The sequence below is a fragment of the Bombus flavifrons genome, chromosome 5 (genome assembly GCF_040668555.2).
Source record: "Bombus flavifrons isolate JBK064 chromosome 5, iyBomFlav1_principal, whole genome shotgun sequence".
Taxonomy (NCBI): domain Eukaryota; kingdom Metazoa; phylum Arthropoda; class Insecta; order Hymenoptera; family Apidae; genus Bombus; species Bombus flavifrons.
In genome coordinates this window covers 17607052-17620047 of record NC_138446.1, presented here as the reverse complement: position 1 = coordinate 17620047, position 12996 = coordinate 17607052, and the positions used below count along the sequence as shown (strand labels likewise).

The window sequence follows — 12996 nt, the reverse complement described above, 5'->3', positions numbered from 1 at the left end:
ACAACTCGAGACCAATCGAACCGACCGCCCTCGATCAATTTCTGTTTCGCTGCCACACCGACGCGCTCCAGACGCATATACATTTTTAAACGGTGTCACGGCAGCTCGACGATCCTTCGACTCGGCGAAGAATCCGCTTCGTAACGAAGGATACGATCGATATTATCCGATTGCCATTGGATCTAATCTGGATGGGAAATGGCTCCTCCGATAATATGTACTTCGATAAATAGTTACGAGGAATAATCCTTCGCCAACCTTTTCTTCGACCATCGACCGCGGAAAATGAATTCGAAGAAACATCGTCAGCGATTTTTCCCTCGCGTAGAAGGCGCACGGATCGAACGAGAACGTCGGACGTCTTGGTTGGCAGAACGCGTATTTTTCCCGCAATTAAACGGAGAGACGGTTCTGCGATGCGATCGACTTGGCTCCTATAGCTTTCTATAGGACGATCTGGAGCGTACGTATGTAAGTACGAAGGATTTACAATGGAGGATGGCGACGAGATTCGTTGTTGCTCTCTTGCAAATTGCATGGAAGCGCGCCAAAGTGGTGCGAGCTGCGTCATGGCATTCCTTATCCGTACTAGTCGAACTTCATTAATCTTCCGTGCTTTATACTTCGAATGTAATACGAATTTCTTGATGGATCGACGCGACGCGACGACGCGGAACGCTCGCCTCGATTCTCCGTTATAGACTCTATTCGACTCTTCGTGATACGAACATTGCAGGACAAGTTTACGACGCGGAAAAATATAAAACAAGTGGAGGAAACGAGTCGTACGCGAAAAGTACGACGCTTTTACCTCGCGATTGTTCCTCGAAAATCGCTCGACGTACCAATGTGCTCGGGTTCTCCGAATATCTTATGGTTTTATGTTCCCTTTCATAGGAAACTCTCATGCACTATCTCTGTTAGTTTTATGAAAACCATAAAAGTGGTCGCGACGAAACGCAATAAAAGCGTCAGCTTCCCTTTCAGCGGTCTAGCAAAAATTTCGAGCGAAAGAAACGCACGAGTGTGAATTAGTGACCGGCAGCTAGGTGGTATCGTATCGGCGAAAAATCGATATTGTCGTTGTTCGTTTTCGAGTGTTCTTGTGGCAGCAGCAGCTTTTATCGCTAAGCAACGAAATGCTTTGTCCGTTAAATTACGTTCGAAGAAAGAATTAATCTCAACGTATCGATCAACGAAATATCAACGATACAATATATAATACGAACATTTCCACTTTCACGTTAGAATACATGTAACAGAGGAAAGAAATATCGTTTCGTTATTCGAGCGTTTTGCTGCGTTCGACCAACCGAGTACAAAGAAAATCAACATTCTTTGAAACTGACGCGTATCTCCAATTCGTAGAGGAGCCAAGTGGATTTTATCGAAATTAAAACTGTCCTCGTCTACGTTTCATTTTATCAAAAAGGCCTTTATGAAAGTCCACTTCACCGGAAATTGAGGGCTAAGTTGAAAGTACCCAGATATTTTTAACGCTGTGATTTCGTTTAGCATCGTCGTTTCCGCGAAAAGTGTCATCGCTCTTTCTCGCTCGTATTATTTATTTTATTATTATATTTTCCCATTTTTATTCTATGCGTATCTGTATGAAACCCGACAACCACAAATCCATTTCTATCTTATCGTACGAATAATGGCGGCAATGTTGTTCCAAATTGCGATCGTAAAAGGAACTCGATAGCACTAAATCTTTAGATTATATATTACAATCGACAATGTATTATAATCGGAAGCGAGGGAATTAAAACGAAGGGAGAGGAAAGAGAAAAAGAAATCGATCGTGCCAAAGGAGACGCGACATCCCGGAAACTATCACGGCCGCTGACACTTAATTTCGTTTTGCGTGCGAAACTCTCGAATATCGATGTGTTGAACGCGTCCCATCCGCGCAGACAAGACCATCGCAGATCCATCGAGAAACCGGGAAGCTTTCCCATTCTTCTACATCGATTCTCCAGCAATTCGCTTCTTGCGTCTACCCTCTGGAAATCTTTTCATCGTTGTTGACTCTTGTACTCGAGTATGGTTTTGCAGGGATTACAGTTTACTCTCCTTCCATTACTTGCACTGACTGACGCGTATCTCTCTTACGATTCCAAGCCATCCGCGATACGATCCAAGAGCCACCCCGATAAGAAAAATAAAATTTATTCACATATCAAAGCATGTATCGCGGAAGGACTAGGTATAAAGCGATTTCCAAGTATCTTTGGGCGGTCTTCGTTATCTTCGAATATTCGTTGGGTTATTAGGCTGTTTATCAATTTGCGTGAAAACGCAGCGTATCACGCTCGTATTCTCGAGATATCGTTCGTTATATAATACGTCGTTAGTGGACATCTGGCGTGACGCGTCTCAAGAGACAGCTTTGCTTTACGCGTGTCCGTTCGAGATTCACCGACACGAACCTACGACATTCGCCGCGGAATTACGCGCGTTCCTTGCATCGATCGTTGCGCTTGTTTCTTTTCGGACGACGGGAATCCGAGCTGAATTACGCGAGCCAAGAGATGACCGTGTCGCGCGCGATAGAGACAGACTTTCGTAGAAACTTTCCGTCGCATGCAGAGATTAATGGTGTGCGTCGCGCTTTGTGTTCCACCGATCTATGGGTGGGTTCATTCCGTAGGTGTCGGATGCACCGACAGGATGGTAAACGAACGGATTCTACGAGATTCCAACCGGGAGATCTTCCTCTTGCGCGTTAATAGTCAACGAGGTCGACGATCGGGAGAGAAGGAAAATTAAATCCTATTAGCGAGAGGAATATAGAGCCAGCGCAGGGACAAAGCGAAGGAGAAGAAGAGAGAAAGGGTATGGAACGTGGACGAAGCAGAAGCAGGATAGTGGTGAAAATAACGGACCAATGACTAGATAATTCTAGCGTGTTTCCGCGAATGTACCTATTGTGTCGTATCTCTTGTGCGAACTATATTAGATTGTCGCGAGTATAATGAGATTTTTTGTTTTAAATAGAAAAATCGAAACACGTAGGAGGAATAACTGTCTCCGGATGTGATACACCCTCTTCTTCGTTGGAACGGAAAATTATCATATTGGGAAAAAAGGTTGTCTCGTTTCTCCAGATGTATTACAATTCGTTTTGCGAGCAATTCTTCTTGCGAGACACATCGCGTCGCCTTATCTTCGTTCCAGCATTATTTGTCATCCTCGAAACGGCTTCCATCCTCCAATTTAAAGAAAAAAAAAAAAAAAAAAAAAAAAAATATGATCGTCGGGTTGGCTTCTCCATGGCAGGTAACATATACGGTCGATTCTTGACCGAAACTTTCCGCTCAAAGCCTCGGTAGAATTTCAGCTTTCCTCGTTGACTGTAGTGGTCTGAACTTCGCCGTTATAACTGCATGCACTATACGAAGTGAACGAATGTTGCATCTTATGGAAGTAAAATCGAAATGGAATGCGATGGAAAAATGGTTGGACGAGCCTAGCCAGATTTCGAGTCCCAGAATTCGTAATTATCGAAACATATGTTTCGCTGTAAAATTCGTGTAAAGGCGACGTCCCCAAATGCAAACGTAATTTCTCCCTTCTTCGTCGTTGGTAACTCGTGATTTACACGGCGATACGTTCGCGTTTGAAATTCCAGGCATCTCGCCAAACAGAGTGCCGTTACGACGAACAATCCTGTCACGATCGTACGGATAAACGAAGAGAGAGCGAGCCGAGTCTCGCGACGAACGCACCGTCGAAAGATTAACGAGGATCGTACAGGCAATATGTGGCTCTGCGATCACGAGAGATCGATTGATATGGAGGAATTTCTGTTACAACGAGGGCTCGGGTATATTTGTTTTCTTTCCTCGTCCCTAACGTCGGCGTTATCACGAAGCCCTCGAAGGGATTTTCAAACCCCGATTTCAGCCTCGGACCAGCTCCCCCGACAACGTTTTACGCGAGGGCTCTACGATGGAACTAATTTCACGGCGAACCGCTCGATCCCTCCGATTCGTTATTAGATTTCCCACGGCTAGTGTACACGAGCCGAATGAACGGATCCGTGAGCCAGGCTAAGGAACGGGGAAAAAAGGGAAGGAAAACTGGCTAGGAGGGGCAAATAAAACGGTATTCCGGGTGAGGAAATGTCGCCGGAAGAGAAAGGAAAGCTAGTGAGAATAAGAAACGAGGTGGGTAAGAGAGAGGGGAGGGTGAGAGGGTAACTGGAGGAAAAAGCGTAAAGTTGGTGAAAATATAGCTCGGTGTCTGTGGCGAGAGGAAACGCTAACGCGTGGTACGATGATGTCGTACGAGGATAGACACACGATGCTGCAATAAACTATCAGAACCTTAAACCGAGTAAAACTCGTTAGAATCCTATTAACACGGCATAATCGAAATGAACGTGATAAAATATCATGCGTTTGCAACGAGTTTGAAATTAAATCGAATTTTACGCGTTTCGACCGCACTCGAATTCGAATAATCCAGGAACAGCGTAACGTCGGAATACATCGCGGCAATTTGCATCGTAAGTTATCTAAATTTTCGTTAATTCAGTTTCCCTGCCGCTGCGGGACGTCCAGAGAGAAGATAAATTTGCAACAGCCGTAAAGAAGTTGGGGGAAGAACGAGGTGGCAACGAATTCGAACAGAGAAGATGGGACAGAGACGAACCGGGAGACCTTACAGATATTCTGTACACGTCAACGGAGGAGGGTTGATGTACAGACGAGCGGGCAGAGAGGGGGTATCAGGGGTTGCCGGGTAACAGAGAGGTGGGATAAGAGTTCCCAGGGGTGCCTAGCAACAGGTTGCTACCCTAAAATTTCGACCGGCGGGAATGAAGTGGCTGGGTGGGGATGACAGTACCTATAAATGTACTGGGTGGTCTTACTAAAATCGTAAGCGGCTCTCCGCCGGAACGAGACCCACTATGATAAATTCTAATCAAATGAAACCTCGAACGAACAAACGGTAGAACGTGAAAAGGAGCGTAACATTTTTTTCTTTTATTTTTAACGGCGATTTCTTCGACCGAAAGGAAAGGTTTCTTTCGCGATTCGTAGGGATTCTTCGAGCTTTAAAAGGAAATACGTCGCTGTTTGAAGTACGTTTTATGCTAGATATTAAAATCGCACCGTGCGTTCGATAAATATTCGCGCGAATTCTGTCGACGCACACGCCTCGATGCCTTCCTCGTTACTCTGCCGAAAGCCGTTGCCGGGACAGGTCTACGAGCGTAGATTAGCGCATTGTTGTCCGGTAGTTCTGCCACCATATAACGTCGATTGCACTGTTATTGACAAAGCGACGCGGTGACAGACTGTCAGCACTGGTATATTCCGTGCTACATGCAACTTTACGACTAGCAACATAGAAAATACGCGAATTTCCAATGAAAACGGAGAAAATAAACGAGAAAGTTGATATTTTGCAACGTTTCGACAGAGAAGTCGAGTATGGGAAATATAATATAAATATGATACGAATTTCGATAAACGTTCCGAGAATGTATTTAAAAGACGCGTAAATAAGTTTGAAATTATAACGAGTACGAGAAAATGGAGATTAGCTTTACAACGAGACGGACAGCGTTCTTAACGTTTTTAACGTTTCAACGTTTCGATACTCGTCGTACGATGACAATTAAAAATGGATAAATTGGCGTTCGAGATTATCGACAGTGCGGTTACGATTGGATGACTATTACTTTCGGATAGATGGACGTAAGTTGGTTATACGTGTAATGGATTGAAATTCATTTTGCGCGGGCAATGGAAGAGCCAGATATTAATTCGCTGGTGCAAATAACGTGTGTTGGCGCGGAAATCATCGTCGATGAATATTCCGCGCCGCGATTCGATCTACCGATTGGCGTCCGAATCAAACTGAAAATCACGTACAGCTGCCTTTGTCGAGATCATTGTTCGGATCGAATAATTTTTCGTTCATCGGGAAGCGCTTGGTTCGGAAACTCCGTCGTTTTTATCAAAAAGCTTTATACCCGTTGTTTCGGAATTTTTATTACAACGGCCGTGTTCAGTAGCGCTCGCGTAATGTCGGAACGAGGCGCGTCGCGATAGCGATCCTCGATACAATTTACTTATAGCGGAAATCGAAGAAACTCTTAATGAGATTTCAAAGCTGCCGGATGCACGCAACCGTGGATTCTGCCAGTTACTTGTTACCTCGAACCCCGTGGGTAACGTATATAATTTTCGAACGAACGTTGGAACTTTGAAAAGGACGGTTAATTAAAGAAGTACGCCGATATCGATTCGACGATCGGTCGACGACCAATAAAGATCGAAATTTGCGATGCGTGCTTGCAGCAAAATATTTGCTTTGCCCTGGCTGACGTCGGTTCGTTTTCGATTCCTTTTAAGCTGAAAGCAGACGAAGGACATACGGCCGCTTGCACATGGGTTCGCTATGAAACGTAATAAGGACAAATGGCCAGGATGGGACTATGTATAAAGAAACTAAGTTGCTGGAATAAATGGAACACACTTTAGAGAAGGCTCGGGGAAAAATCCATAAGGATAACAAGGGTTTGCGTGGCGACAGATGACTAAAATGGAATTTACGGTGGCCACTCACTCTTTCCTCTTTTCTCCGTCTCTATAAATTATAATTATCGAGGCCGTGGACATCGCGATAATCGGTCTGTCTGCCCGACCTTCGCTTTTATTTTAACTACCCCGATAAACTCCGGCGAAGAATCGTCTTGACCCCAAAAAATTCATAAAACGATATCTACGCATCGTTGCATATAACTCTTCCGTTGTCCGCTCTGTTGATAATTAAGCTTGTGATATTTTTAACCCGAAGGTACTTTGCTTGTAACGCAGGTTCTTAAAGTATCGCGAATTAGTTCCGAGTGTTGGTTTTCGTGCTGAAAAATATTCCACGAAAGCGTCTCAGTTAGGAAAAACATTGAACGCTTTTTAACGTTTTTCCCTGGGAAGACGAAGCGGCTGTAAACATCGTATTCCTAAAGGAAGGAGATAGCATCTCGAAATATTTCCATCCCGTTGAAACGTTCGTCAACTTTGAGAATCGCTTAGACGGAACAACGAAGAAGTTTTAACCACATGGTAGGCCGTTGTCTGACTATATACGGAGCCAAGTCACTTTCGATAGCGACTAGTACCCAGCGACAAAATTGTGGGAAGGAGATAAGTTGGTTGGCCACGACGAACATTTCTTTCGCTCGCCATCGTTTACGAGTACGTTATCGCGATTGCTAGGGGAAAATTAATCGTCGTCGTGCCCGCCGTACGCGACAGTCGACTGTTTTAATATATAACGACGTCCGTATTTGTTGTTAATATGCTATTGTAGTTCTTTTAAATAGGTTGTACGATCTTGGTTGAGAGAACGAGAGAATGGAAGAGCCAAAGATAGGGAGAATCGAGTGTCCGAGGAAACGTGAAATCCAATATTCTGAGGACAGTTGTAATTGAACGAATATTTCATACACGAATTCACCGTTAGTTAAATTGATTTCAACGGCGAGATATCTGAGTATTCCATCGTGGCCCGTCGATGATAAACACGGTTACGATTAAATTAAATGAAACGAGCCGGCTGTCTGACGTGCGTGTTTCTTCGCGTCGGAGCTAGGCGACCGGACGACGAGCAACGTTATCAAATTATTCCATGGAACGGAGATAAGCTGATATCGGCGATCGTATAAAATTGGCGTTAGAAGCGTATAAAAACTGGTGATCGGATTCGGTGTATAGCTCTTCTATATCGGAGCTCGCGCACAGGCAAGGTAGAAACGAAATTGAAAAAGAGAAAGCCTATCGATGGTCGCGAGTACGAGCGGTAGATCGCGTGACTTGACGTGCTCTTGATACTTTGAGATTAGGCTAGTCAACCTAACCCAATTAAGGAGAAACGGTTTTACCGAGTTTCTTCCTAATCTTCTCGATCCTCGTACAGTCTGTCGTCTCGTCGGATGTGCTAATTTCGCATTGCCGGGGCCTTTGAATATTCATGCAACTTTTCCTCTCTGTTCGTCTTCGTCTGCCGTTTTTCATTCGCGTTAAAAGCATCGTCGCTTTGTAATTTTCGAAACGGTACCGTATAAGGATTTGCAAAGATTCGTAAACGTTAGAAAACGAGTCGGAGACTTTTATTAAAAAATGACGGTGGTTTTTTTCTTTGCAGGATGTTGGGTGGCGTGGGAGGCCGGCACATGTCTACGCGTCGGCGTGGCAGTAGCCCGCTGGTGCGTGGAGGTGCGGGCCTCGTTGGATACGCTGGACCGGGGGCCTCTGGAAATTCCAACGATGCTGCTATACCACCGGATGTGCAGAGATACGCTGCCAGAAGGCGCGGGGCTGTTACCACCAGTGATCACAAGAGTTGCGCTCTTGTGCAGACCCGTATTAAACTCGGCGATATCATGTGAGTTTTATTCGCTTCATACGTTTCCTCGCGAACGGTCTCTCTTCCTGCGTAGTAAGCCGGACAGGATGGCAGGGTGAGATGGTAAGGTAGTTCGTGCCCTACCGTCGGTACCTACTTACCGGGAAGGTTGGAAGAGGATGTTAAACTGGTCGATAATACAACAGCCCTCTCGATGTTCTTCTTTAGTAGGTTAAACCACTTAGTCAATGATATCGAGTCCATCTTTATCGCTTCCGGCGATCGGATTGGATCGGATAATTCCTATATTCGTCGTGGCAAATCGTAGGGGGCGTAAGAAACGCTCCGACGTTTTTCCAGGTCGGTATTTCAGAACGTGAAACACGAAGCCTCGTATAACGTTCGGCCTATCCTGTATTTTAGTCAATGACGCGGGATACCGCTGATAGCGGACTAGAGAGATAGTAGTTACCCTCGTATCGAACTTATCAACGAGTAGTATCAGGTTATCAGCTATCGCGACCGTATTCGCGGAGCAGTGTTTATGGCGGAGTGTAATCTGTAGGAGGTATAGCAGAATTCGCGAGTCGTCCGATCATAGGTTGCTTATACCACTGACAGTAACACGAAGGGCCTGTGGTCTCCGTAAATTTTATCGCGCTGTCGTTCTCACTGTCTATGCGACGTTTGCAACGACGCTTAATCGGCGTATTGTAATCGATTCATTGCCACGAAAGCGTTTCACGCGGTACAAGATGGCGACAGGCATAGGTTGCGGCTGACCACATTAGAGTATGCACTACTGCGGCTGAATTAAGGTCTAACGTGACGAGGTGTCTGTACTCCCGGCGCTTTTTACGTTATCGATCAGCCTTCGATCGTTTGGCTATTACTTATTATTTTTAGCACAGACCGATGTTGTCCGTTCCATTAAATTTAATTACGATTCCTCTACGCATCGGAGTAGTTATTTTTAAAACAATCGTTTGATGAATCAAACGACCGAATCTTTCTCAGTATTCTGAACTTCTTATAGACTTCTTTTTCGTAATGAACTCTAGATAACGACGTGTGTAAATAATGAGAATCTACGTTACGCGCAAGTAGATCTGCGCTGTCGCGAACAAAATCGTCGTCAAGGTTCTCGACCTTTGCTATTAAAACGTTCGCTAATATCGATTTCACGATTTCATTCCTCCTCGATTTTATTCTTAGCCACAGTCGGTTTTTCGAATCGACGTTATCTTAGTTGCCGTTCGTCAACGAGCGAATCGATGCTGGCGCACGCACCATCGTTGATCTCGCAAAGACGCGTGCTGGTTCCGGCACACGCGTTTCTCGGATTCTCGGTGATACCGAGTGGCTACGATCGCGCAGAGTTTCCCAACCAAATCAAACCCCTCCGAAATTAGCGTCGCGCAACGAAGCGAAACCGATAAACCTGTTAACGTCGTATGTTTCACCGACGTATCGTTCGAACGTATTAAAACGAACGTGCAATAACGAAATCAGCGAGGGAATCACGAGGCAAGATATTTCGTGGAAGTAAAATAGGTCGCGATCGAATCCGTGCATTCCTGGCCGATCGCCGTTCGATACGAGACTTTGACTCGGAGGGGGCAGCGTGCTTTGCAACCTCTTAGGGATTTCTGGTTACACGGTCGGTTTATCGATGCGTTGGGCTTGGCGAAGAATAGGGCTGGTCGGTTCTCTGTGGAACCACAAATAGATTCGGGGACGTCCGACATACGACCGTCGCTTTGTACGCGATCGGTAGGATAGCGTACAGCCAAATCGTGTCTCGGTCTCTCTCCTTCTATGGTTGCTGATGCGTTACTGTGCGGTGAATCGAGTCGGGGTCTCAGAGTCGCGAAGTCGAGTCGACTCGGTCGTGTGTTTCAGGCTGGTTGCCTGCTGCCGCCGTGAATCAATACCCGCATTGCGCGTGCCACCTCTCTTTCTCTTTCCTTCGTTTTCCTTCTCGCTCTCTTTACCCCTCCCAGCCCTGTTCCCTGCGTGGCCGTCTCTGTCTCGCACCATGCCATTCTCCCTTTCCACACCGCCGTCCGCCTCTCTCTGTCTCTCTCTCTCTCTCCGTCTCTCTCTCCGTCTCTAGCTTTTCCCTCTTCTCTCGTTTTAACCCATCTCCACGTGTTTTTCTCCCGCTTTCTCCTTACAGTCGTTCGACGTCTTTCGACCCTCTTTCGCTATCGCAGCCTTCCTTCGTTTCTCGCGCACCGCTCTGTATCTTTGCTCGGCCGTCTCTTTTCCCCCTTCGCCTGCCGTCTATCTTCGTCGCTCTATATTTTCTATCTCCATCGCGTTGTCACAGTGTCCGTTTCATCGACCCCCTCCCTTTCTGTCTACGAACGCGTTCGTTCGACTTTCTTCCTGCTTGTTCGGAGAGAACGGACGTAGCAAGAAGAAGTAGGGGTAGGAAAAAGGGGGCGAGAACCGGAGACAGGCGAGCAGAGAAAGTGACGAGCATGGGATGTGTAAGGTCTGATCGGTGGTGAACGCACCGCGGAGAGGATTGGCCGACGACGCACAGATCTCCGACGGTTATGCGAGTCTAGCAACTATGTTTCTTCCACTTTCACCGAGTTTCCATCCGATCACCGGTTCGAACAAATCGAACAGAAACAGTGGAAACAGAATTTGCCAAATAAACGAAGGTGGTAGAGCAACTGTTGCCAACTCGTGCGATAAAATCCTAGAAAGATCGTAGCGCGTGTCCTACCGTTCGTCGTACTTATTTATTACCGTATCTAAAATAGTAAAAAGATCTTCTCTGAATAATCGTCGAATCGGAAAAAATAAGGATAGGACGAATGCTGGTCCGACGTACTGGACGCTGACTTCTCAACGTTTAACCGATATTCGTAGAGAAGTGGGAGCACCTTATCGCTTTGCTCGAACGTTCAAAGATTTTCGTGGTTGCGATGAAAACAAGCGCAACGTGGCGAGGTCGGTAAACTCGAGAACCGAGGTTGCTGGCTGCGCTGGCAGGCATAGGTTGGCGCAACCTCTTCTGGGAATGATATTTTCTCATAAGACGGCGAGACCGTAACGGGTGTCCGGCTACTCGGCCGGATTTTATTTCGAAAAATAAAACGACGCTCTCTCGAACGTTGCTCCAGACCCATAAATCCGAGGGAGAAACGCGAGCTCGAAAGATACGCGGTCGACTCGTTACGATGTCCATCGAATAACGAACGAGTCGGGAAAATTATCGATCGACAACGATATACGAATAACAGAAGCGTTTCGATTCGAATTTCATCGTATCAAATATTCTTCGTGGTTACTGTCGATTAATTCGAGTGCACGAGATCCTGACAACCAGCGAGAAAACATCCGATTATCGTTCACAGCTACGTGCAGGTAGTTGGTTTTGCGGTATTAGGACGGCGTTACTCGCGAGATGTGCAATCGATGACTCAGCGTACGTGAAAGCAGCGAGACGACAAAGGTGTCGGCGAAGGAAGAGAGTTCTGCGAGGACGTGTAAGCATCACGTGTACCGATAAGTACGTTAACGCGAGAGAAACGGATTAATTTGCGAATGACCGATCGAAAGCGAAAGAGATGGTACGACGCGGAAACCTTATGGTTCTATTCTCGGTATAAGGAGACGTAAATCCGTTTGACTTTGCTTCGATGCAGAGCAGCCCTTACGTTAGAAGACCAATAGATGACGAAGCTGACGGGGTTCAGATGACTTGACTTACGAAGCCCCGATCGTGCTCTCTCGGTGCAACGCACCGTTTTCCTTTCGTTGTGCCCAGCAACGAAGTCGTCGCGAATGCAGGTCATAGAATTCGTTCTACTTTTTCTCGACGTTGCTCGACGCTCGTCGCCGGGTTACGTTGGCTGTCGGTCGATTTTCACGATTTAAAACGATCGTGAGAGAACGAAGACGTTACTCGGGTTATCGGAAGGTCGACGCGGAGGCCAGCCTTGCTCTTGATCGGTGGAGCATCTTCGAGCATCCCTTCGTGTCCCTACGTCGGAGAAGGCGCGAAACGATCAACGTCGGATCGATCGATGGATAGATACGGAATTAACGGAGCGCGTTTTTGTCGTGGACGATTTTAGCCAGGCTGCGCGATCGGCCGTGTTACATCCAACGCCCTCGGCCGATCTCGATTGGCGACCGACCCAGTGACGTCACTTGTACGCTTTGACAGACCGATCGAATGATTCGATTAAAATTCTCCCGGTCCAGCCCTGCCTCTGATTAACCGCAATTCGACGGAGGTTGTCTCGTTTCGCCTCGCTTTACCTCTTTTCGTCTCTCCGCGCCTCCGCGATACCCACCGAACCTACGGTTACGTTGTTTTCGTCATTCGGCTCGCGTCCTTCCCGCCCCTCGACCTCCGCATCCATGGAAATTCACACCCCTTCGACAAGAGGGAAAGCTCCGATACCGGAATAACACGAAATTTCGTCGCGACGGAGCGCGACTGCCGAAAGAGCTTTCGGTCTCGTCGACCGAGCCTTTCAACGAAAGTGGAAAATCTTATTTTTCCAAGAGACGAAACCAAAAGAACTCGATAACAACGCGGGCATCGCTTTACGCGACTCGTGTCGCGTGCGTGCGTACGCGCTCGAAGGTTGACGCGCTATAAAC

General features: G+C 46.6%; 1 protein-coding gene across 23 annotated transcripts in view; it reads left to right on the top strand.

Annotated features, from left to right (window-relative positions):
• cac (calcium voltage-gated channel subunit cacophony) overlaps window positions 1-12996 on the top strand; it is a 108792-nt gene that overhangs the window by 20167 nt on the left and 75629 nt on the right. For all 23 annotated transcript variants that reach the window (XM_069113397.1, XM_069113394.1, XM_069113389.1 and 20 more), the window contains exon 2: window positions 8164-8403. In XM_069113397.1, coding sequence (XP_068969498.1) covers window positions 8165-8403 — 239 coding nt within the window. In that variant the 5' untranslated portion in view covers window position 8164. The remainder of the gene's footprint in view (window positions 1-8163; window positions 8404-12996) is intronic.